Source organism: Rhizoctonia solani, chromosome 15 (genome assembly GCF_016906535.1).
Source record: "Rhizoctonia solani chromosome 15, complete sequence".
Taxonomy (NCBI): Eukaryota; Fungi; Basidiomycota; class Agaricomycetes; order Cantharellales; family Ceratobasidiaceae; genus Rhizoctonia; species Rhizoctonia solani.
Window position 1 is genome coordinate 1,046,904 of NC_057384.1, and position 25,142 is coordinate 1,072,045.

General features: G+C 47.6%; 8 protein-coding genes across 8 annotated transcripts; 4 read left to right on the plus strand and 4 right to left on the minus strand.

Moving 5' to 3' along the window:
• Positions 1–2,691: 2,691 nt before the first annotated feature.
• RhiXN_12133 (Retrotransposable element Tf2 protein) lies at positions 2,692–6,809 on the minus strand (the record flags this gene model as incomplete). Its single annotated transcript, XM_043331948.1, has 2 exons — positions 2,692–6,053; positions 6,119–6,809. 2 exons carry the CDS (start codon positions 6,807–6,809, stop codon positions 2,692–2,694), a joined length of 4,053 nt encoding a protein of 1,350 aa, XP_043186709.1.
• A 30-nt stretch (positions 6,810–6,839) lies between these two features.
• On the minus strand, positions 6,840–7,298 carry RhiXN_12134 (uncharacterized protein; the record flags this gene model as incomplete). Its single annotated transcript, XM_043331949.1, has 1 exon — positions 6,840–7,298. The coding sequence occupies one exon, from the start codon at positions 7,296–7,298 to the stop codon at positions 6,840–6,842; it is 459 nt and encodes a 152-aa protein (XP_043186710.1).
• Positions 7,299–8,807: 1,509 nt separating this feature from the next.
• Positions 8,808–9,751, plus strand: RhiXN_12135 (F-box-like domain protein; the record flags this gene model as incomplete). The annotated part of the gene is made up of 7 exons (XM_043331950.1): positions 8,808–8,845; positions 8,897–8,908; positions 8,962–9,028; positions 9,084–9,108; positions 9,166–9,334; positions 9,390–9,485; positions 9,544–9,751. The coding sequence occupies 7 exons, from the start codon at positions 8,808–8,810 to the stop codon at positions 9,749–9,751; spliced, it is 615 nt and encodes a 204-aa protein (XP_043186711.1).
• A 3,350-nt stretch (positions 9,752–13,101) lies between these two features.
• RhiXN_12136 (actin-related protein 2/3 complex subunit 5) lies at positions 13,102–13,851 on the plus strand (the record flags this gene model as incomplete). The annotated part of the gene is made up of 4 exons (XM_043331951.1): positions 13,102–13,256; positions 13,420–13,492; positions 13,551–13,739; positions 13,789–13,851. 4 exons carry the CDS (start codon positions 13,102–13,104, stop codon positions 13,849–13,851), a joined length of 480 nt encoding a protein of 159 aa, XP_043186712.1.
• A 239-nt stretch (positions 13,852–14,090) lies between these two features.
• On the minus strand, positions 14,091–15,075 carry RhiXN_12137 (methylene-fatty-acyl-phospholipid synthase; the record flags this gene model as incomplete). The annotated part of the gene is made up of 6 exons (XM_043331952.1): positions 14,091–14,145; positions 14,204–14,402; positions 14,465–14,598; positions 14,671–14,776; positions 14,832–14,964; positions 15,031–15,075. The coding sequence occupies 6 exons, from the start codon at positions 15,073–15,075 to the stop codon at positions 14,091–14,093; spliced, it is 672 nt and encodes a 223-aa protein (XP_043186713.1).
• A 66-nt stretch (positions 15,076–15,141) lies between these two features.
• Positions 15,142–18,050, plus strand: RhiXN_12138 (WD domain, G-beta repeat protein; the record flags this gene model as incomplete). Its single annotated transcript, XM_043331953.1, has 13 exons — positions 15,142–15,241; positions 15,288–15,795; positions 15,846–15,955; positions 16,017–16,112; positions 16,157–16,398; positions 16,453–16,573; positions 16,623–16,724; positions 16,780–16,836; positions 16,889–17,080; positions 17,135–17,277; positions 17,331–17,435; positions 17,495–17,578; positions 17,631–18,050. The coding sequence occupies 13 exons, from the start codon at positions 15,142–15,144 to the stop codon at positions 18,048–18,050; spliced, it is 2,280 nt and encodes a 759-aa protein (XP_043186714.1).
• A 1,250-nt stretch (positions 18,051–19,300) lies between these two features.
• RhiXN_12139 (phytanoyl-CoA dioxygenase) lies at positions 19,301–20,488 on the plus strand (the record flags this gene model as incomplete). The annotated part of the gene is made up of 5 exons (XM_043331954.1): positions 19,301–19,861; positions 19,921–19,934; positions 19,987–20,132; positions 20,188–20,198; positions 20,252–20,488. The coding sequence occupies 5 exons, from the start codon at positions 19,301–19,303 to the stop codon at positions 20,486–20,488; spliced, it is 969 nt and encodes a 322-aa protein (XP_043186715.1).
• Positions 20,489–23,625: 3,137 nt separating this feature from the next.
• RhiXN_12140 (uncharacterized protein) lies at positions 23,626–24,635 on the minus strand (the record flags this gene model as incomplete). The annotated part of the gene is made up of 7 exons (XM_043331955.1): positions 23,626–23,706; positions 23,766–23,838; positions 23,902–24,049; positions 24,119–24,158; positions 24,218–24,414; positions 24,464–24,541; positions 24,596–24,635. The coding sequence occupies 7 exons, from the start codon at positions 24,633–24,635 to the stop codon at positions 23,626–23,628; spliced, it is 657 nt and encodes a 218-aa protein (XP_043186716.1).
• Positions 24,636–25,142: the final 507 nt, after the last annotated feature.

The following is a 25,142-nucleotide window of genomic DNA, read 5'->3' on the forward strand; positions in this document are numbered from 1 at the left end:
TCAGAGGATGACATTCTCAGATAATCCATGTGAGTGCAGTCCGACTAGCGTGAACTATGTACTTTGAGTCTTACACCGTATGGAAGTGCCGGACGTATTCACCGGGTGCATTCTGACAATCCCAAATTACGTTTGGATATTATACTTGGTGCCGTCGATATACGAATGCATCTTATTTGCATTAACAATATGGAGGATCTACATAATTGATAGAGATTATGGAAGAACCCGTCTCACAGAGACACTTGCAAATAGGTCAGCTTTCGTGTGCATATAGTCCTATTTAATTACTGAGCGTTTGTTTTAGCGGGGTCGCTTATTTTGCAATATTTGTGGGTCTAACAATGTTATTGTGTATTGCGGGAACAGTTGAAACGATCAGGATCGCGGCTTATGGCTCCGGGTGGGTACTCTCATGATGGTTCATATACCATTCAGCAGCTGACTATGTAACTAGAGGAATTACTGCGATCTCAAGCTTGGTTTGCAGTCGTATGATATTTTCACTTCATCAGACCATTCAAGAGGAACAGGATGGGTCCAACTCATCTTCTTGTGCTCATGGTAGAAGTACAACACTACAGTTCGCAATTCCATTACAGTTGGTAGCTCGTAGCAGTACACCGCGTAAGAATAACTCTGATAGTTTTGAATAAATGCATGGTAGCATACCCACATGCACGGGATCCAGCAATAACCTTGCCAGGGACATAAGTACCACTTACCATAGAATATGGACCATCAGCCTCTGTAGACTCCGCCCCGCAGGTCAAGGTTTGGATCGAGGTAGTGAGCCGCGGGAGTCAATATTTTTACGCAACTGTTGTATCTCACATAACCTTTTTCGTCCCATCTACTATCATATTGGTTGTATCGCCTCTTTCTTTCTCTCCATTGGTTTCACTTTATTTAGGCGGTTCTGGTGTTTTCTGAGCCAGTGACTTATGCTCTAAGCTAATAGCGCGATGATCTAAAACAATTTGATTGTTATGGGTTGCAATGGCGGGTTTTGTGGGGTGTCGTGTAGAATATGAGGTGAGTATAATTTAAGCCACGGGCACCTAGAGGTAGATAACATGCACATATGTGTAGGAGAAGTGTATGCAAATGCAAGGAAGACGAGGCTCAGACTGGCAGGTAGAGGAGCCCCCTCAGCCCTAAGGGGAACCAGGTTAACTAAGCGCGCACTTAGTAGTCGCTAAGGCTTGTGGGTGGATGGCCAAAATCAAATGGCTAGACTTAGCTTGTACTAGTAGAGTGGCGGGCAAACCAAAAAGGAAAACTGAACAGGCAATCTGGTGCTGATATAATGTGGAATCAAAGTCACGTGGCTCTGGTTCAATCCTTGGCTCAGTCCAAGGATGATGTTTCCAATGCCCAAGACTGTGTTGATGAGTCCCAACCAACCTAACCACTGGATTGGCTGGGCCATCCAGGAATAAAATAACGCTACAGTGCATGTAGTGGTCACGGGCCTATTCAATCTATGTGCGCACCAGCTAGATTGCTAGTGTCACTTTGTAGCTGATCGACTTAGTGCTTACAAGGAAGCGCCCATTCAGTTGGCGGCTTGATTGAATTGCAACTCCGTACCCCGGGTGACCACTGCAATATCACCAAGATTCACAAGCTGTCTGCCCCGCAAGGGGTCCACAAGCCACGGTCAGCTCACCGAGTATAAACATGCATCTTGCTGCTGCAAAGAAAGCTATCTTTTCCACCGTCCACGCTCCGTACGTCATAATTCTGAGCAAGTAATATAGCTCTTGATTTGTGTCTGGCAAACATAATCATTTATATTACTGTGGCAATATTAAAGAACATAAACCCGTATCTGCTCGTGCTTGAGTTTGAATTGGGATGTCACTTCCTGGGCTTCCTCTCAAAGATATCATTGATACAATCACCTTTTTTCATGCTCAACAGCAACTAGCCAAATATCTAGCAGGTTGGTTATCGTATCCTATTACCTGTATACAGTATAATCTAAAGTATATTGGCTTTCAAGTCATTTCATTGACGCTCCTAGTTTATGTTTGGATCCTTAGTATTGACCTTGAAGCTCAGTTTGTGTGGAGCCGTTCGTGGTCTTGGGGTCATGCCATCTACCATGCAAACTGTCGTACGCCAACTGTAAGGTTGGGTACACGCTAGTGGGCGGGCGCTTAAGGCCGTACTACTACCAACACTGATTATGTAACTAACTATCTAGGCTATACTAATACCGCTTAGGGCGGTCTACTACTTCTATACTACTGCAAGGGGGCCTTAGGCCTGGGAGGTGTGATGAGTAAAGGGGTGGTGAGCGTCTGAGATCTACTTAGGGGCCGGCTACTTAGCTGGCTGACTACCTTCTCTAATGAGTAAGAGACAAGGTAAAATCGACTTGGGGTTTCCAAGTGATTTCCCTGCTGTATATATAGACATAGGTGCGCTATCTACATGGTCTGTGCGCGTGAGAAAGGAAGTACATGGTGAGAAAAAGGAAGCGTGCTGCGGGCTGCGCAGAAGCGTGGATTTCTCCTAAGCGCCCTTGGCACGGCATCTCGGCGCGGCATCTCGGCATAATAAGCGCCGAGATCACGTGATCGAAAAACAAAAGATAATGAGTCCGTAAAAAATAGTAAAAATAATAGAAAAATCGTCCGGTTCTAGTGGTATATGTAAGGAGGTTATAACATTGCCCCCCCCTTAAAGGCCCTTGGCGGCGTCACGGGCCTTTCTGAGTCTAGCTTGGTTGAAGCGCTTGATCTCTTCTTGGCTGTGCTTTAGTAGTTCCTCCGGCTCCCATGAATTGTCCTCTGGGCCGTATCCTTTCCATTTTATCAAATAGAACCATCTGCCCCGTTGCCGTTTGGAGTCAATGATCTGTTCCACTTCGTATTCCTCTTCCCCTTCTATTGTTTCAGGAGGGGGTCGTTCTGGGAATGGCTGGCTTGGGGATTCGTGACACTTGGATAATAGTCCTACGTAGAACACATCATGGATTTTCAACGTGTCTGGGAGTTTCAGGCGATAAGCGTGGCTGGAGATTTTTTCTGAGATCTCGAAGGGGCCTAGTTGCTTGGGGTCCAATTTGTTGGAATTCGTTCTGAGATCCACGTTTTTTCCATCAAGCCAGACTTTTTCTCCCACAGAATATTCTGGTATTATTCCTTTGGCTCTTGTCATGCGCTCCTTAGACATCCTTAGTGCGGATTCCGCCTCTTTCCATTCCTGGGCCAGGGTATCGGCTACAAGGTCTGCTTCTGGGACATTGGCCGGAATGGTTGATGGGTTCATTACGGGGTTACGTCCATATACTAGTTCAAATGGTGTTTTCCCAGTGGCGGCGTGTTTGGCATTATTGTAAGCGTATTCCGCAAGTGGTAACCATTTTGCCCAATCCGAATGATCTGCTGCCACATAAGACCTTAGGTAGAACTTGATGAACTGATTGACGCGTTCGGTTTGCCCATCTGATTCCGGGTGATAAGCCAAGGAGAAGGATGGTTTGATCCCAAGTCTTTGGTACAGAGCCCTTAGGAATTTTCCGGTAAATGTTGTCCCTCGATCTGAGACGGTTCTGACTGGGAGTCCATGGAGTTTCCACACGTGAGTGACAAAGAGATTCGCTAGGCCCTTGGCTGACACCTTTTTTGTAGTTGGGATGAAATGACCAAACTTGGAAAACAAGTCTATGACCACCAGTATTGCGTCATTTCCTTCTGACTTGGGGAATCCCGTGATAAAGTCATAGGAGATGGTATGGAACGGAAAAGGGGGAACTTCCAACGGTTTCAATGATATAACCGGGGCATGGGCACGGCGATTTGCTTGGCAAGTAGGACAGCATTCTACCCACTCCTTTGTGGACGACTTCATCCCTGGCCACCAGTAGTTCCTGCTGAGTAGTTCTAAGGTTTGCTGTTGTCCTGGGTGTCCCGCCAGCGGTGAGTCGTGGAATTCTCTTAGAAGGCGTTCCTTCAGGATTTCGGCGTCTGGGACAACTAGTTTGCCTCGGTACCAGAGGAGATCTTCTTCCCAGTCATAGTCTCTGTAAGCCTTGCGAATTGAGGGAGGAGCGTTGTCCGCGTCTTCTGTGAGGAATTGGATGATGGGCTCTAGGGAGGGGTCTTCTCTGAGCTTGGTGCGGATTTCCGTGACTATTTCAAGCTCTTCTTCTGATGTATTCGCGAAAACCTCAGCCGGTAGCATAACTTCTGGATCCTGGGTGGATTCTACGTAGTCCGCTCTTCTGGAGAGGGCGTCTGGCTTTCCTGATTGTTTTCCCGGGCGGTAATGGATCTCAAAGTTAAAATCGCTCAGGAATATACGCCATCTTGCGTGCCGTCGGTTGAAAGTCCTAGCCTGCATCCAGTATTCGAGGTTCCTGTGGTCTGTGAAGACCTGAATTGGCTTGTCTGTTGCCTCTAAGAATATGCGCCATTCCTCAAGAGCCCTGATGATGGCTAGTAGCTCTTTGTCGTGCGTGTCATAGTTAGCTTCAGCACCGGAGAAGGACTTGGACATATATGCGATTGGATGAAGACGATTATCCTCCCCTCGTTGACTCAGAATTGCTCCCATGGCTACCCCTGATGCGTCTGTTTCTAGGTAGTAGGGTAGATTTGGGTTGGAATGAATCAGGACTGGGGCTTTTGTGACTAGGGATTTCAGTTCTTGGAAGGCCTCTTCTTCTTGGGTTCCCCAGGACCATGGGATTTCCTTTTTTGTGAGGTTGTGAAGGGGGCGTGCAACCAGACTGAAATTGGGAATAAACCGGCGGAGGTAGTTGACAAAACCTAAGAAGGCCTGAACCTGTTTCACCGTTCTGGGAGTGGGCCATGACGTGACTGCCTCAATCTTCTTTTGATCCATGGAGAATCCAGCAGGGGAAATGACAATTCCCAGGTAATCCACTGTGGTGACGTGAAAATGGCATTTTGACAGTTTACAGAACAGCTGGTTCTTCATGAGTCTTGACAAGACTTCCCTGACGTGGTTAGGGTGTTCTTCAGGGTTTTTGGAGAAGATTAGGATGTCGTCCAAGTATATGACCACGGTTACATCAATGAGGTCTCTGAACAAGTCGTTCATGAAATGCTGGAAGGCGGCAGGGGCATTGGTAAGGCCAAAAGGCATTACTAGATATTCAAACAGCCCATATTTAGTCCTAAATGCCGTTTTCCATTCATCCCCTTCCTTGATCCTGACGTTGTTGTAACCCCAGCGTAGATCTAGCTTGGTGAACATCTTCGCATGCCTAAGCTTGGCCATCAAGTCATCTTGCCTTGGGAGTGGGTAAACGTTTTTGTGCGTGACGTCATTTAACTTCCTATAGTCAACTACCAATCTGAGAGAGCCATCTGCCTTTTTAACAAACATAACCGGGGCGCCTGCTGAGGAGGTACTGGGGCAAATTTTACCTGTGGCTAGTTCTTCCTCAATATGTTGCTTGAGGGCCTTGGACTCGGCGTCTGTCATACCATAAATTGGTCCAGGGGAGAGCTTGGCATCAGGGACAAGGTCAATGGAGATGTCGTATTCCCTATGTGGGGGAAGGACCTTGAACTCTTCTTTGCCGAAGACTTTGGCAAATTCGTGGTATTGTTCTGGGAGGTCCGCCAATGGGTTGGTATCTGCTTCTTCCTTGGATGCTATATGGGCCTGATCGGGGAATGTAATATGTCCCTGTTGCCAGTCAATCAAAGGAGATTCTGAAGTGAGCCATGTCATGCCTAGAATAGCCGGGGTGTTGCCTATAGGGCAAACAAGGAAAGGGATGTGATGTGAATGGCCATTGGCCAAAACCGCAAGTTGAACCTGGTGCCAAATGCGACCAGTCTGGGATATAGTACCATCTAACATTCTCACAACTTGTGGATTTTTGAGTTGGGTTTTTGGGATTTTATATTTTTCCACAATCGAGGGGGAGATAAAGTTTGATGTGGCTCCTGAATCAATGAGGGTCTTGATGGGTTCTGCCTGGGAATTTTGGACGTGTAGATCAATGAATAATAGAGGTTTTTTATTTGAATCCAGACCAACAGAAACAAATTCTACAAGATTATCTACAAAGTCCTTTTTTGGAGTCGGGGGCTTGGCAGCAGTCCTCGACTTCAATCTTTTCCCGAACCCTCTTCTTCTGCCACTTTGGCAACCTCCTTGATTGTGGCTTTCCAGCCGTTGGGGCACTGTTTGATTCCGTGACCCTTTTGACCGCACTTGACGCAAAGCCCTGATGCGCAGCGACGATCCCGTTCCTCCGGAGTGACATAGTTGGGGTCCTCGGATAGGCGGACCCGTTGTGTAGTGGTGGTGGAGGTGGTGGCCACGGTGGCCGGGGACTTGGCTGGTGCCTTTTTGGGGCGGTTCTCTTCGTTCTCCCTACGGGTGTTATCGATTTTAATGGAGGCAGCAAATATAGCCTCCAATTCGTCTGGGATGTTGTCCTTGGTGGACAAGAGTTCCTTAACCTTCCAATGAAGGCCGCGCGTGAACTGGGCAATATAGGCCTCTTTGTTCCAGTCCAATTCTGCAATGAGGTTCCGGAACTTGGTGACGTACTCAGACGTGGTGGTTGTCTGAGTCAGCGCGGCTATCTTCCTTGCGGCTGCCCTTTTAGCATCAGGATCCGCAAAGGCTTCCTTGAACTTGGCTGTCATGGCAGGGATGGTTGTGGGGGCATTGGCTTCGCCCTTGATGATATTCCCAATAATAGGGAGTGCCCAATTGGCGGCTTTATCCTCCATGTGGTAGAGGATCCAGACAATTAACTGTTTGTCCTCTTCAAATTGGTCCCTGTGGAGGGCCCCCCATAACAGCATGCGGTCTAGCCATTGAACCGCCTTCCGTCCTCAAATTTCCCCTTTGAATGGGTCCGGTAGCTCCATTTTGGGACGTTTGGTGTCCAAGCCCGAACTGAAGGGAGTGAGGGTCCTCAGATCCCTAAGCGCTCTGCGAGGTTCTTCCTTGATCCTCCTTGGAGGTTCTTCCTCGGAGTCGTACCCAGTGGTGCCTCTGGTGGGACGGAAGGGGTCCCTGAACCCAGGCCTAGCCGTTCTTGGAGTGTCGGCTTGACCTCTTGTGTGAGAAGGAGGGGTGATAGGCCCAGCCGATGGGCCAGGCTGTGCTTGGGTTTGGGTGGTTCCCCCTTGGTCCTTGTCTCCAAGAAGGTCCGCGGTCTCTTTGCATATGGCTTTAAGTTCGCTGAGCTGTTGGCCTTGGGAGCGGATTTGGTCCTGTAAGGACCCAACGGTGGCTGTGAGGGCTGTGACAGCCTCAAGGAGAGCGCTAATGGTCGGCTCTGGTTCCATTTCTGACAAGTCTCGCGCAGTGGGAGATGGGCTGCGAGTGGGTGGTTGGGAATGGGATGGAACTGAGCGACGGCTGGTGCAACTAGAGGGACGGGAGTAGGGGTGTGGGACGCCAGAGCGTGTGGATGGAATTGTGAAAAAACGGCGTGGGGAAGGGTGCCTATATCAGGACTTATGAGCGGTTTTTTGTGCAGAGTGTGAACGCTAAACCCTTGCGTCAGACACCTAGCGTTGGACTATCCCTACAACAAATCAACAGATCTGGCGATCGTGATATGAGCAGGTTTTTAGCAAGCGGGTGAATCAGCTGTCTAGGGTCGCTATCTGCTGTGTTCCGGCGAAACACGTGGTATGCGGGGGATCAGGATCCGTCTGCCTTATAGCAATTCGGTACTACGTGGGGGTGGGGGATTTTTGATTATTATATCCCGCAAAGTGGCCCCGATCACGTGATTTCCCTTGTGCTAGTACAGGGGACCTTCTCCTTGTCAATCAAAGCCTACAGAAAGTCAATTTTACAATGTCGTACGCCAACTGTAAGGTTGGGTACACGCTAGTGGGCGGGCGCTTAAGGCCGTACTACTACCGACACTGATTATGTAACTAACTATCTAGGCTATACTAATACCGCTTAGGGCGGTCTACTACTTCTATACTACTGCAAGGGGGCCTTAGGCCTGGGAGGTGTGATGAGTAAAGGGGTGGTGAGCGTCTGAGATCTACTTAGGGGCCGGCTACTTAGCTGGCTGACTACCTTCTCTAATGAGTAAGAGACAAGGTAAAATCGACTTGGGGTTTCCAAGTGATTTCCCTGCTGTATATATAGACATAGGTGCGCTATCTACATGGTCTGTGCGCGTGAGAAAGGAAGTACATGGTGAGAAAAAGGAAGCGTGCTGCGGGCTGCGCAGAAGCGTGGATTTCTCCTAAGCGCCCTTGGCACGGCATCTCGGCGCGGCATCTCGGCATAATAAGCGCCGAGATCACGTGATCGAAAAACAAAAGATAATGAGTCCGTAAAAAATAGTAAAAATAATAGAAAAATCGTCCGGTTCTAGTGGTATATGTAAGGAGGTTATAACACAAACCGAATATGGCCGATTGTCTTACTCGGGTGCGTTTTCAATTGGTTATGTTCATCACTTGGGTGGCGTTTACCTTCAAATTCATCTAGGACCTCTCTGACAGGTGAAGCTAATCGCTCAAAACATTGTAGCCTTATTAATGAGGTTTCAGTAATCCTTTTTCTTCCTCTGCCTAATCCTTCCGTAAGTGCATTTTCTATGTTTGCTGGGGCAAGTGAAGATCAATATCACCGGCCAAAATTCATAACAGACGTGAGATATCCACCTCCTTCAGCCCCAATCTCAAGTAGCAACTCATTAATCTGCAGTTGCAAACGAGTAGGCTTCATGTATTCCTACGGTGCAATGCTCCAATGTACTATTATATCTGGTAAATAAAAAATTCCAGTATGTTTTATCGGTTCTGACCTCCAGCATATCAGCAATGTTGCTGTTACGATGCTGGGCACTTTATGATAAAAAGTGAGCGGAGCGTTTGTTATCCTTTATTAGAATTCTGATTTATTTAATTAGGCGGGTTATCTGGTGAGTTGTAATAAAGTCGTCCTGGTGATGATTGACGTATGCATCATGCAAAGGGTGCTGTGTGGTGGCTTAATCGGAGCTGTTGTCTCAGGCGTTGTTATCGTCAAGTTCTTACTGGATGTGAGTATTTTTACCATTTATTGGTTAAAATGTACCAATATCTAGCTGTCCGAAGAGGACCATGTTTCTGGATAATCCATGTGAGTTCGGCCTTTCAACCTCATCTTATATAGCCATAACATCGAATGCACTTATAGTTCCTACTGTGTTTTCTGGATGCGTCGTAATGGTACCGGATTACGTGTGGATACTATACATAGTACCATTGATATATGAATCGTCTCTGTTCTTCTTGACCATTTGGAGAATTTATGGTCTAAGCAAGGACTTTGGGGCGACACCTCTGATGCAGACGCTGGCAAGAAAGTGAGTTTATCACACGGATCGCAATAAATTATAGCCTGATTACCTTCTCCAATAGCGGGATGACATACTTCGCGACCCTAGTTGGAATAATGATTCTTGCATGTATTGGTGGCACAATTCCTCCAGTAAAAATTGCTGCTAACGGTTCCGGGTGAGCGCTTCAAAATCACATCACGCGTGGTGTACTAAATAGTAACCACGCGACTTAGAGTACTTAGTGCGATGTCCAGTGTAGTATGTAGTCGCATGATATTCTCCCTCTATCGTATCAGCGACAAAGAGCTCCGAGAACGACAGGTGTCTTCGCGCTCCCGTGATGACCCCGACGAGGGCATAATACCTCATTTTGCGATCCCATTACAATCTTTAGCTAGTACCACTGTGTCTTGTAACATTAGTAGGCTCGAGCAAGTATGAATAGTTTTACACTATTATGAGACATGCACGTCTATTTGCAAGCCGGTCTCTGCGCGCTTCGCTATGTGTCTTCACCTTATATCAGTTATATTTCCCCGGTCTCTGCCATGCGTACCTCCTGTTCCCCCTGCCTATTCGGTAGCGCTTTTCATCTTGTCATAATCACATGTCTCATTGTACTTTAAATACCCAGTAGTTACGTTGCACCATCGGCCCCGGCCCCAAAAGGTCGTGGGATATACAGAATGGAAAAAGTGGTATGCATAGGCACTATGGCGTGATAAGATCTTGAAAACCAGTATATCAGTAAAAGACATCTTTTTCAGTATAATTTAGTCTGAAAACTACAACGTCAGTATGCTTTCCTCAGTACGAATCAGACCAAGAGAGAATTGATATTTAAAGTTAGCATATATTGGCCTTGATTTCAGTTCAATTCCTACTTAAATGCACATTCTTATTTTCAGTATTTTATCCTTGTACAGTGAATACTATGTCTATATTCTTATAAACTCAGGCTGGTGCCACTGCGGCGTAACAAGATTCTGAACTTTATTATGTCGGTGCAAAATGTGCTTTCCCGGTATGATATGACGTAGAAACAAGAATCCCAGTATGCCTTCCTCAGCATGAATCCAGGCTATGCAAGTTTTGACGCCTAAAGCCAGCATACGTTGATCTTAATTTCAGTCTGAATTTTACTTAAGCATGTGTACTTGTTTTCAGTATGTTAACCTTACACAGTGCGCTTAAAATTACGACCTAGGTTCAAAGCACTTCTTGATTCACCCATGTTGAGAAATAAGCAAGTACCATAGCACCGATTACAATGATATTGGTCAAGTTATAGAGAGCTTCGGCCCTCAAAATGGGACATGCATTGGCTCTTGTGGTGACCCAGCGATGCCATGGTACCCGGCACGAAGCACTTCAATTTCACCATACCCGCGCGATCAACAAATACGAATGTATGAAAGTTCTGAAAGATTCTTAACTAGACAATTTCAAAGGTATTTATGGTAATTCTTCTTGTTTTATGACCATACCCTGCTGAGTAAACCTTCCCCCTCTGCACAAAAAGGGCGTTGATTTTACTTCTGGAGCTAAACTTAGCAATCCTGGTTTCAAAAAAAAACCTTACAATTCATGTTACACATCAAGTTTTTCAATGTATTGAATAACATCCTCAAGGGTTGGATCAGTTGAACCTGTCATTATTGTATGGATGGTTGTGCTTAGCACCAAGAGGACAAATCGGGATTGTCATTGCTTTTGAAATATCATGATTGCCGAGACCATTTTGCGTGCATAAAGTTGGGTTGCGGCTCCAGTTACATGCCCTCTCCTGTCTCCGGGAGTCTATCGAGCAACTTATTGTTAAGTGAGTTTCCAACGGTTCTGGACAATCGGCCACTCATTGCGAAGCCTTTGTACTATGCAATAGTGCTCTAAACTTGCCTACGATAGACAACCACATTGTGCTCTCGGCAGGTCAATATAATCCTACGCGCAATTTCTTGTATACTACGAAAATGGAAACGCTCAATGAAACTACCCTCGAAGACATAAAAAGTGCATACCACCAGCTTCAGACGACAAAATACTTGGCAGGTCAGTAATTGCCGACTATCGCTTGCCTTTAGATCACGGAGTGAAGCCTACGAACGTTTTTTCAGCAATTCCTTGCACGTTGCTACTATATGATTGGCTCACAAACCTTGACTCGGAAATTGAATACATCTGGGGGACTGCTTGGTCATTAGGTCGTATTACGTATCACATGAATCGAGTATGGCCCATCATTGTGCTCTCGTGAGTTTGCTCGTCTGGCTTCGTGTGCTAATTAATACGCTTACCTATTTTCAGAGTATATGTACCATGTAGGGAGTCTCGGCTCATCATAATAGTCAATTGCAAGTCTAACAGAAATCCGAGTGATGTTCATGGTCTCAAGCACATCATCGGTTTGTCATGGTTTTCAACTCGCGGTCGTTATGAGCTGATTTGATTATTCTATATATTATAGACGTAAGTAACTTACGAGCCTGTGATGAAAATGGAGATCTAATCAAGCTCGTAAAACGCAGTTGTAAAAATGTTATGTTTTTTTACACCTATGGCACATTGATACAGTACACCGTCGTCTCCAGTAAGTGGTCAGCATCCAAGATGCTCCCCGAAATTTCAATTCCCTGTGTTGGTTAATAATCTTCATTAGGCGTTTTTCTATTTCGTTGCTGGGCACTCTACCGAAAGAGGTAAGTCTCAATGTAGCTTTGTCCGCTCATACTACAACCTCATTATTCATATGCAGGATAATTCTGTGGTAAGCTGCTTATTAGTAAAAATCAGTGGCCGAGCCGCGGCTACGATATGTCATTAAAACGTCCGAAGGGTACTAGGCTCAGCATTACTCTGCGCAATCACATGTTCTGTGACTGTAGTTAAACTTTTATTGGACGTAAGTGTATATTGGACCAAGAGAGACCTTCTCCACTGACTCGTTCTAGAACAAAGCGATCAGAATTTCCTACAAATCCTCGTAAGTTTGCGAATAAATGCGCTCTCCCTGTCTATTAACCTTCAAGGAACGTCCAGTACCTACTGTACTTACCGGCTGCACGGTTCTTCTGCCTTCGTGGCTGTGGGGCATTTATCTAGCTCCCGCCATTTATGAAGCTCTCGTATTCTCATTGACATGTTGGATAGTGTTTAAAATAAGTAGAGAGCACGGAACAACGCCGCTGACTAAACGGTTGGCTCAAAAGTACGTGTGCTATCTCTGACCGAGTTTCAGAACTGATACGAGTACCACGGTGCTCCGTATTTTAGTGGTACACTGTATTTCGTCGTACTACTTTGCTTGATGCTTTTTGCATGCATTAGCGCTACAATCGAAGCAGTCAGGCTTCCATTCAGTGGATCTGCGTAAGTTTTCTCAGCGAGACTTCGGCCCTTAGGAAGTATAACTTAACATTACCACAGGATCTTAGGAACCTTATCCAGTGTGATATGTAGCCGCATGTCGCTTTCTCTTCATCGCTTTGCCGATTCAAGCCGAAGTCGCCTGGATTCCAGCAGCGAAACTGGCTCCTCGATTGCATTAGCCACCGTTTCGTACCATAGATACCCGAAAGGGACCAGTAAATCCGATCATGATTAGAGCATTTATATTTCTTATACCTAATAGAGTTTATTTAATGGCCTTTAAATGGATTGAAAGATAGCCACACCCAGCCACTTGGTCAAGCGCCAGGCGCTCGCATGCCTTTCATCGGTGGCTGTGCTTTACCAATCCCACCCGCGCCCACCATTACATAGCCCACGCCTACCTCACTTTACGCGACACCATGGCCGATACTGCATTCCGTAAGATTGATGTGGACAAACTTGAGGAAGATGTTTTGTTAGCTACGGATCTGTATGACCCCGATCCTCGTGGACCTGATGGCGCGTTGGCGGATGCAAAGGCCAAGACTGGGCAGGTTAGGACGGCATTGAGTAAGTGAGTAACTGATTTGATTACTTTATCCGAGTTGCAGAGTCTTTGTATTCTATAACACGACATTGAGGCCTGCACGTATCCCTACCCTCAGTTTCGGTGAACTGGAGACCCTTCGCCTTTCTCCCAACGAAGGATCACACTAATCGACCCATGTTCCATTTAGGGGAGACACCCAAGGGGCACTATCATTGATACTTACGGATCCTCCATACGGGGTTGAAGCTGAGGAGGCCAAGGTCCGTGGGCCCCCACCCATCTCTCGAGTCCTTCCGATCGTATTTAACATCTATTTAGGCTGCGACTACTTCTTCGGTCTTTCTCGTCCTCGCATCCACTAAAGCAGCTGATATACCTAATATTCTCCGCTCGCTCGAACCCGAACAACATGATACGTTGATGAAATATCTATACAAGGGGATGGCATTGCAGAACGAGGCAACAGTGGAAGTGAATAGCAGCGTCCTTTTGACATGGCACGAGAAGGTGAGTCCTATTGATCTGTGCGATAAAGTCCTATTCTGATCTGTCCTAGTTAACCGAGCTTGCTGGTACTGGGTGTATTGTTCGGGTAATGACCGACCGTAGAGTGGTTTGAACTGTGAAGAAACCTGTATCTAGCGCAGGTTTATGTTTATGGATAAATAGAACACCTCTAGGACCAATACATAGGGACGAAGCAAGAGGTACAAACTAGTCTATTGCCTAGAACTCTATGGATACATTTTGTATACGATGCGTTGAAGGATCGTAAGGAGTCATGGCAGGATTCGTATTAGGATTTCAAAATTGAACCAACTGATTAGACGGTTGAGCGCCTTGGAACTTGTTGGTTATTTACTGTGCCTTGGACTGCTTCGCAGCTCGAGAGTAGATCATGGTTGTGAAAGGACTGGAACATCATGGTCAGTATTGATACTTGCATGCATGCCTATCAGAAATACACATACCCCTCATAGCGAAGTGCGATGGAATACACAATGTGCACCAACAACGTTAGGAGGAGCCCAGCAGGAGACGAGTACCACAAGGCAGTAGCAGCGAAGCACATGGTGCTCCCAACGTACATCGGGTTCTCCACAACATTGAAGGGGAACCCAGTGACGCGTTCAGACATTAGGATTCCAAAGTAATCGCCCAAGAAAGTTCCTTTGGTAGGAACAAATAATGACTAAATACACGGTGCGTATGTAGCGTAGTAGGACACTGACCAGTTATCCCCAAGGCCCATGTAGAAGTCAAGACGAATGTCTGGCCCACTACGAAAAGTACAGCTGCGAGAGGTTTCGCAATAGCCGGATTGATGAGGTCACTTGCCGGTTGTTCTTTGAGAGCGTTATGGTACCTGTGACACGGGAAAGAAGACACGCGCTAAGAGTGAGATGAAATGACACGTCAAATAACAACACAGACTCACATTGCGTCTCGGAACATTCCCAGGGAGAAGATGGTTATAGCCAACAGGTAGCAACCGAGGTATCTATTTCCACGTAATGTTTTTGTAATTGTCTTGTTGTGGTATTCTAAGAAGACAAACGTCAATCATGGCAACGTAAGTTTTAGAAATATAATCCACACCATTCTGCGCTACGCAATTCCAGAACAGAGGGTTCCATAGAATCGTTCCTACCGAGACCCAGAACGAGCGCTTGTTAAAGTCAACGAGCGACGCAAGATCTACTTGAGACATTGTCGGATGAGTCTGGTAATACTGAGGTAGGAACCAGAATTTATTTAGATTTGATGACGTGCCTAAATGCAGCAAGCGCGCGCTTACTGAGTGATCAACCACCCGCTTGTTGACTTTGTTCATTTCGTCCATCGTAACGCATTCTCCGGCGATTGTCATTGGACCAAGTCTGAAATTTACGGGTGTCTAGCTTTAATAATGTCGAGGAGGTCTGCCAGAAAAACCAATAAAGTCTCATACACAGAACTGGTAGAAGAGCAACCCGAATCGTCGACCCGTTCAAGGACCGGGAACCAAGGTAAGCTATCAATATGGCTCTTGTACTGATTGCTCAGGCAGCCCAGCTTTGACATCAAATGGACGTGAATCGGATAATAATACCAACACCGGCGCGGATGGGGAGACAACAAGCTCGGGGCCGCCTTACCATAATGCCAACCTAGTCCAAACCGCAGGTGTCCAGCGAACCGTAGAGCCAGAAGCGAATTCCGAAATTATACCAAAAAACTTCACAACTAAAACCAGGCATGTTCCCCGTTCGGTTGCTCGCGAAGCAAATGCGCGCACCAGACCTTGCCCAGCATTCTTTCCAGACCCTGCAGTTCGCCTTGCTCCTGGGTATACTAAAACCCACGGGCTATTTGAAGAGCAAATTTTGGTTCAAGAGACCGGGGAACGGGATGTAATTAGCACGAGAAAGGCTCGGGATTATTTGGGGACGAACATAGGGGCTGGACCCATATTGGAGGCCTGTGAAGACTTGGGGTGCTTCAAAGAGGCCAAGGAGAAGCGACCTGTAGTCTATCAAGATGTTGTTATTCAACATACGGATTATGAACTCTTACAATCGAGGTGAGTTTGTCCATTAGCTACCTATTATTATTGCTTAAATTAAATTTTAGCGACGTAGCTTCCTTCGTTAACAGCGGAATAGACACGGTGAAATGCTTGATGGGACCACTCGGAGATCAAAAGATGGCCGAAATAGAACTGTTCAAGACACAAAGGCTGGGTAAGTGTGTCGCTTGTTATTTGATAGAGTGGTGTTTGCCAACTAAACCTGAAGAAACTAGACAATTTTTGGCCCAGCAGCCAGGCGTTGACGTTCAACGCAGGTAATCCTGTCTGGGGGCTAGACTGGTGTCCTACATCGGAAAGGTTTACAGCTGGTAAGTCGAAAACTTGCGCTTTTTCAATACTTGACGCTTTGCAGAACATAATTACTCACAATACCTTGCGATCTCAACCATTCCACCGACGTCAAAGGAATCTGCGGGCGCTTTGTCTTCCGCTTCTTCAAAAAGCGCCGTTCAGATATGGCGCTTCGGGCCAAGCAAGACGCCAACGGACAAGACAGACTTAGGAGAGGCGTCTTGCGCCTTGGTGCTTTGCCTGGATGTACCACCAGCAAGATTGCTCAAATGGTGTCCATTGCCTACAAACGACGAGGATAAGGTGCGCAGTATTCCTTTTTTTGGAGAGGGAGGGGTAGCCTGACCATTTACCCAGCCTACCAGCGGTACCGTGCGAAAACTTGGCATTTTGGGTGGCCTTTTTGGAGACGGTACTGTTGGGATATATAAAATCCCTGATCCAGAAGATTTTAAAACCGAGAGTGGGCCTGCGTATGGTATGTCCAGAAGTAGAACCCTGTCCCAGGTATTGCTCATTTTCTCTAGTTCGATTAACAAGACCACTGGTACATCTTGCGCTCCCTGACGCACGTTTTACGTACATGGACTGGGGAAATAGCGAGGTTGTGGCTATGGGATGCTCAAATGGTGAGCCAAAGACATTGCTTTGAGGGAAGCAATCATTAAAATAAATGGCGTGTAGGTCATATCATTGCATACAATCTCAAATCTTGTATCCAAGGAACACCTGACCCGCAAGGTTAGCTACCCTGCAAGGTTGCCCACATATATGATTGCTTACTTAGCTGTAGGACTCTCTATCCTACCTACGCATTATACCTACGTACATCAATCGCGGGTCCAGTCGGTGAAATGGATTCGGCTTCCTACTGAGCCCGATGAAGACCCACACATGGTTGTTTCGGGTGGATTTGACGGGCACATATACGTGACTGACCTCCGCCATCCTGGCGGAATGCCTGTCAGTATGTACCGATGCCGAGGTACGCGACGTTTAGGGGTCAGACTGGGCCCAGGCTGACCAATTGTCGCTCAAGATGTCATCCAGGCTGTAGCTTTCAGCGCGTATGGCGCAGGAATCATCTCAAACGAACACGAAAACATGATCAAGTACACAGGGCTCCATCCACTCGTACTCGGTCGCGGACACAATGTGACTGAGTCCCGAGGGCCCATCTGGGTAGGTTATCCCGAATGGCCCCAAACAGACAGATGCTGATGTCTGATCGAAAGGACATCGCAACATCTGATTTGCATCCCCAAGTCGCGGTCGCGAGTTCGGACGGTACCCTCACTATTGCCAATCTACTGAAATATGCTAGAAAGGGGTCGGCGATGGTGAATGGGCTGATAACGACAAAATTGAATACCACGCTTATCTGACATTCCGGGCGCAGCCGTCTTTTATTCATACTGCCTATCGAATGGACTTCAATCGCCATACAAGCGAACTTCGGATGCTGGACATGTTAGTTCCTCGTGTAAGCCTAGTTCTGGTGAATCGCTGTCGCGCCGGCTGATAATTTTGAATAGGACCACAAGGATTATCGTCATCTGAGTAAGACTCGGGGAGTTCCGCAGGGGCTAGCGCCCACTGATGCAACTGCGAGCCAACGTGCAACGGCAGAGCGCGAGCGAGACGGATTTGGAACTTGGGAGCCTGTGATTGGTGAGTTTACATGCATCAGTCCCCCTTTTGTCGAGAGGCAATTTTGCCCTACTTCACCGATTACTCCCAATGCCATTAATAAACAACCACGCGTAGGTATTCATTGTGCAGCATGGCAGCCCAGTCGCCTTGCTCAGGCAGGTGTCTTGGCCTCTGGGACGGCATCGGGACTCGTTCGAATCGATATCTTATGCGAGCAAGTATTCAATTTGAGACCACAAAGAGGGGAAGGTGCCGACGATGATGACGAAGAGGACGACGCGGATGAAGCCGATGACGGTTGATAAAACCTAAGTCACGAAGGATCCATATGATCATATAGCCACATTCGCCACATTTTTAATTGAAGAAAATTAAACAATAGACTTTAGGCTCGTAGCTACTCAAGGCTGATTGACGTTCTTGTCGAACTGACTCGCGCTGATGACCCGAATAGGTATTCATACCGCACAAGAGCCTTACTTTCTTAATGAGATTCACTCCCTACTCCGAAAACATTCCGAAGTTCTGGTGAAGCAAGTAGGCGTATTCCAGCATTACGGTACTTGAGCACTTGGGTTGACAGTCGGAGTTCAAATCGTACCGTGTACCGTCATACCCGAGTGCTGTAACAGATACGATCATACGCGGACCCAAATAGAAATCGCATTCACCGGCGAAAGACAACTCCTGCCACACTTATCTCACGGCACGCCCTTTGTCCTGAGCCGATCACTCGATTTGCCGGAGTAGCATCCGATGATTGACGTGCACTTGATGCAGAAAAAAATCGATAGCGCGGTATATTGACAAATATAGAACATACATCTATTTCTTTTTCTTTGGCTTTTTCTCTTCGCCCCCCCTGCACCGGCAGTAGGAACCGAAGATGCAGCGGCCGAATCCGACTGGGTCGCAGCTGCTGTTTCAAGTATGGCTGGTGGTGGGGTGCTGTCCTATTTTGCATCTTTCGCATCAACTCGAGATTGAGAGTCTCGAATCGACCGAGCATGATGGATGAGTGTGTGCGAAATTTCAGGCACTATGAACAAACGTCAATCAAGTGGCAAGGTATGATTGAAAGGTGGGATAGGTGTCGAGGTCAAACGTACTGTCTCATCATCTGTGATCTTCAATACGAGTACACCCAATGCAGGCTTCCATTTTACGACATATCTCGTCTAGCATATCTAGTATTAGTCCAGGAGTCTAGAGACAAAGCTGTAGAGACTTGCTCGGGTTGGAGACTTGGTGTAGAGTGCCTCTGCAGCCTCTTGAAACTCGTTCCACGAAGCGATATAGACCATTGAGACAAAGGAAACTAGCAGATCATGAGCAAACCAGCCAGAATTCCCTTGTATTCAGTAGAGATCTGTTTCGACTACTAGACATCGTAATTCGGTTAGATACCGTTCTAGCACGAGACCGGTCAAACTTGCCCTGTAACAAGCAATCGAGGACGAGAAGCGCCGTGAGATGATTTGAATCCGAACCGACGCTCATCCGCCGGAGCAATCCGTGGATACATTCGATAACTCCAACCCCCTCGACCATCATGGCCGCATACAAACCGCTTTCGACACTCTCACAGGATCAGAAAGACGCATATGCCCGAGATGGATACGTGTTTATCTCTGGACTTATCGATGAGAACGAGCTCCCCGCGTTTCGGGAGGCATGTGATCGCGTGGTGGCCAAAACTCGGGCGGGAGAATGGCCACATCGACGTATCGTGGGGAAACAGTTTCCCCCATTTGTTGGGGATGAACCCGACTCGTGGGGAGTGCAGCATATCATGCATCCAGACCTCCATGAACCCATATTCGTGCGATGGTACGGGTCCGAGGCACTCGTTGGGGCCGCGACCTCGCTCTTGAGGTGTAAGGAAGAAGATGTCCAAATGGGTGAGCCTAGCCACTCGATGTTCATTCTGGGGTTGTTTGTCATAAAGATTGACGTTCTCCATCTTATTTGTCATATTTCCTCATCGAAGAATTATTCAATCTTCTCATTAATCCGGATCGACACACATTTGCGTTGCGATGGCATAGAGATGATACCCGAAACGGCAACTCTCGAAGAGGAAATAGCAGCTCTGAAAACCAACTTTTATGGCGTGAGATTCGTATTCTGCGACAGCAAAATAAGTCTTGGCTGAGACTTTTGTGCGCACAGGTGCAGTGGAACACGTGAGTCTGGTCATAATGCGATCCTATCAGAAGACCGAGTGCTGGTCGGTAGCGCACTGTACGATGATGCATGCCTGTTCGTTGTACCAGGGTCCCACCGCGAGCCCAGAACGCCGGAACAGAGGCTGCTATCATCGACACAAGAGGCTCCTGAAGATCCTATGGACATGCCTGGAGCAATTTGTGTCAAACTTAAAGGTTGGTCTAAAATTCAATTTATGCGCATATAGTATAATAAAATAGAATCGCACAGCCGGAGATACGGTATTTTATCAAAATAATATACTGCATACAGCCGCATATCATCCTGACTGAAGCGAGCCACACTCCATGCCAATATGGGTGACATCCGAGGCGGCAACCGACGGGCCCGAATGATTTTACAGCACCAGGTGGACTGGGTCCGAGGCGATGCGTTTGCGTCCACGCTGAAGCCCGAGGGTTCTCCAAATGAAGACAAGGTGGCAACACGATTGAAGGGAATGCGAGATAGGTTACTTGCCATGGCTGATTCGGTTAACTTCCAACAGCTAGGATACTCTCAACAAGGATAAGGTCAATAAATCACGCAATTCATTTAATCATTAGTTACACCATCCACCACCCGGCGCTTGATATCATTTGAACCAATGTAAACATCGTAAAACGCGCTCTTTTCGCTAGAGTACTAGTTGGATGATTCCTGTGGTGTGCACGGCAACGTCCGCAACCTTCAATCACTCCTTAATAATCATGGGTCTAGTTTTGTTCTTTGCGCGAACCGAGATGACCGGTAGCCCACAATACAGGGGCCGTAACATGCAACCTTCGGTCATACAGTGTTACCGTCCTTCTACGAAGCGTGAGAAAGGGTGCCGGCGGCTCCTTGGTCGGCTCGAGAACCGGAAGTCCAGGGACCAGGAGCGGAGGTTCGGCGCCTCCCGACTCAACATCGGGCTGCCTTCTTAGATTAAGCTAGTCCTGGATGCGATGTCACTTGTAGTGCCGTATTCGGCCAGATATCTTCGAAATGCTAGCGCTATCCATCCGGATTGTTGCCGTTAGTCACCCAAACTACTAGCTGTAATTGGTTTTCTTTAAGATTAACTATGTGCGCGAAAGGAGTAATTTAGCCATCCCACGTCGTCGTGTCCATTACATCAGGACAGCATTAATAAGACCAATATATCCTGTCCATCTTTTCCAAAACCGAAATTAAACGTGTGCCCCAGGTCCCAAAGGATTGATGATCCTGAATTCGAACAGTCAGCGACCAGGTATCGGTACCGTTTCATCATTACCATAGTCTCCTCCCAACCACAGCTGAGTTTGAACTTGAAGGAGAAGAGGGATGTCGGAATCGGGCCCTGGAAGTCCTCGGTGCCGCAGCTCACAAGTACCCGCCAGTGGCACAAGTTAACATCTTTGGACCTACCCCAAAGTATCCAAAGCCAAAAAGCTTGTCCGTATCTAAGCTCGGCCTCGGATATCCGCAACCGTCATGGGCCCACGACTTCAAATGACGAATGTTTTGCCTGTGTTCTGTTCTGTTCCAGTAGTCCGGTCTAGTCACCATCACGCTCGGAGAGAGATAGACACAGAGAGAGATATTCTTCCGGAGTCTCCCTTCCCCCTAAGCCTGCGCTAGAACAGCAGTTGTCTCCCCTCCCTCCCCGATATGTATACGTGTCCATGGACGTGTGGTCCTTACGTGTCCCCGATGCTGTTATTTCTAGACCCCATGACCGAGCCAAGCGGGATTGGGATTGCCCAGAGTTTAACAGCCTCCTTGGCCCGGAGAGCCCGATAGTCGATACTGCTGTACACGCAGCTGGGCAGCTGGGAACCCTAACAGCTCAAGTGAGCCCGATCTGGTCGAAAAAGGCTTTCAGGGGCGGGGGTGAGTTGAGTAGCAGAGGCGACAAATTCTGTGCCACCCATTGTATGTAGTCATATATCTGTGGGGTAAAATGACAATACGATTGGCTTGAGGGATGTACGTGCATGTGTACGTGTGGGGGGTTGGGGGTTGGGGATAAGGAAACAAACACCAGCTAGCTGGTCATCGTACTTGGCGTAATGCACGTACGTACATACATACGTGTATTGTCATGGCACAAGTACAACGTGGTACGTTATGCGCTCAGTCTATGGTCATGACGCGCACTCTGTATTGCCCGAACGCGCGCGGACACGAATGCGTTACGCGATATCCCGTACGTGTTTACGAGGCGCCTCGAGCCCCTATAAGCCTAAGAACGCTCCTCTCTCTATTCATATCTTTTACTCTCTCTTACTAACCGCACTCACGTACACGGCTATATACGCGTGCACGCAAGGCGTTTTTTTCCCTCTCTTTTCTTTTTTCTTTTCGTTTTCTGGCGCCATGAGAAAGGAACGCTGCTCGGCGCCCAAAAATGACGTGCCACCCACCCGCAATAATCCCGTCATTTAACTCAGCCTTGGGTATGCACACACAGACACACGCGCGCGCGACCAGGACTTGATATAAATTCAAAAGTAAATATAACCCGACAATTTGGCGGGAGGAGCAGAGAGGGGGAAGGAAGACCAACGAAATCAAAAGCCACTGAATCTTAATGGGGCGATTCTTCCAGGTAATGGAAATCGGGAGGGGGGGGGGATACATGTTAATTGTAATACGAAGATCTTATCTCGATTTCTTGTTTATTCGTTTTTCTTTCTTTTCTTTCTTTCTTTGTTCTTCTGGTGTCCCCCTCCCTCCCCTCTCAAAGCAAAGGCATGGTCATATATAGAAAGCCGTAATCTTATCGTGAGTTATATTATCCGTTCCTCCGGCCGAGCCCGAATTCCGAATTCCAAGAGGTACTGCCCAGGACGATAGGATGGTAAAGCCCGGGAACGATCGTTTGTTTGTTACGAGGGGGAAGAGGAAGGGAAGAGAGACCGGGATCTTCAGTTGTGCTCTACGGGTACACAGTATACAGTATACAGTAATAGAAGTAGTATGGTGAGATGGTGAACGCGGGTGTCCATCGCGATAAGACGATGTGCTTTGAATTCACCGGTATGAACCTTGTTTGTGGAAGTCGAAGAGATGTGGATAGATAGATCGTAGAAGGTGGAGGGAGGGAGAGATAGACAGGGGCAAGGGATGGAATTCATTTCGGACGAAAGGGCTGTTAGGTAGCCGGCGCGTGGGGGGTTGGCCCGTACCGGACGGCGACTGCGACGATGAGAATGGGAATGTTGAGTCGAGCCATGCGTTCACACAAATCGCTCGCAAGTCACGCATCAAATGTGGTAAAAAATAAAGAGGTCATCAAGTTCGTCAAAAGCCAAGGTATTACACTCATCCAAACCGAATTTACATCGAAAGCAAAACACACACACAAGAGAGATTACAAGGTTCCGAGCAGGGGGGTAACAAAGACAGAGACACAAAGCGTTCGTGGAAACAGGAAAGGAGAAAATGCGTGTGGTAGAAATACAAGTACAGTGCGTGAATGGGTACATGCGATGGTTGCTGAGGGGTAGTACAAATTAGGGCGGGTGTAGCAGGGCGGTTTTGGATCGATGCCGAAGGAGAAATTAGAGACGGTATTGGGCAATGTGTCGCATTATAGTAAGGGATGCGATGATTTCTAAGAATGGAAATGAGAATGGGACCAAAATAGATGGGATGGAGTAAACGTACCGACACTGAGATGGATCCAGCTGCCGCAGATATTCAAGCACGAGGTGCGTCGCCGGGGATGAGAACATCGGACAAGGTGTAATCGGCAACATGATAGCCCGCAGCATTAGTCAACTAGAAACGAGAATAAGCAGGCTGAAATGACCAGACCGGAGAAACCAATACTCACGGACCAATCGCACCCATCTCGTGGACTGCCATTTGTATTCCATGCCATCACTGCCTATGAACTTTCTGCTGCCAGATCTATGAATAGAGTGTATGAATTAGAAATGTGACGGATGGCAGGTGGAGCTGAATGGAACGCACGTCATGCTGGAGCGGCGGAGGTACTTGTCCATGAGCATGGCATTGCGCCCGAACTGAATGGTGCCCAGTGCGACACCCTTGGCGCCGTAGTCGAGGACGGCATCGGGTGCGATTGTGCCGTGAAAGTCGGGTCTCCCCGGTGCACTGACTAGATGAGACTGTGTTCCGCCAGAGACCGTCAGCATACAACTGCTCGCTCTGTGCTAAAGTCAGCAACATTCCATGCCATCACTGCCTATGAACTTCTGCTGCCAGATCTATGAATAGAGTGTATGAATTAGAAATGTGACGGATGGCAGAGCTGAATGGAACGCACGTCATGCTGGAGCGGCGGAGGTACTTCCATGAGCATGGCGTTGCGCCCGAACTGAATGGTGCCCAGTGCGACACCCTTGGCGCCGTAGTCGAGGACGGCATCGGGTGCGATTGTGCCGTGAAAGTCGGGTCTCCCCGGTGCACTGACTAGATGAGACTGTGTTCCGCCAGAGACCGTCAGCATTACAACTGCTCGCTCTGTGCTAAAGTCAGCAACAATCGATCAAACAAAACACAGTCAACTCACCTGGTCGGTTCATGGTGCAGTCAAGCCGTACCGTCAGTCGGTCCTCGACGTCTCGGAACTGTGTGGTCGTCAACGAGCCTGGGACAGCAGTGAGCTCCAAGCGCCGGTAATCATGGGCAAAGTATAACGTACCAGTCTCGTCGATGAGATAGAATCCGTCGACAAAAGTCATTGTGCGGTAGAGCGTGTATGTGTGTGCGTGCGCAAGGGACAACAGGATATGTGGGGAAAACACATTCCTGTCGCCCTTATTTGTAGCCCATCGTCGTATGGTTCAGATCTCTCTTGTGCCCAGGACAATGGTACACATTTCAAACACCATCCCTGACCCGACTCAACGGGCCCCCTCTTGATTGCTTCGCCGGATGAGAGAGCCAACGACAGGTCCAGCGTCTATGTGGCCATCTTTGTGATGGCGGTGGCACGCAGCCGCAGTAGCACCCAGACGTGACAGAAATAGCTATATATTTAGATATTTCCCCTATTTCCCTATCCCCCCTTGTACTATCCTCATTTCGATAATCTGTTCCCAAATTGGGTACTACAGCATCATCATGCGATCATGTTTTGTTCCTGCCAATTCCCGACCCGTCGGCGATCGACACTTTTCATTCGATGGCGGGCCCAGTTGTGACGAGCATTACAGCAGTTCGGGACCAGTTACAGTTTAATTACAATC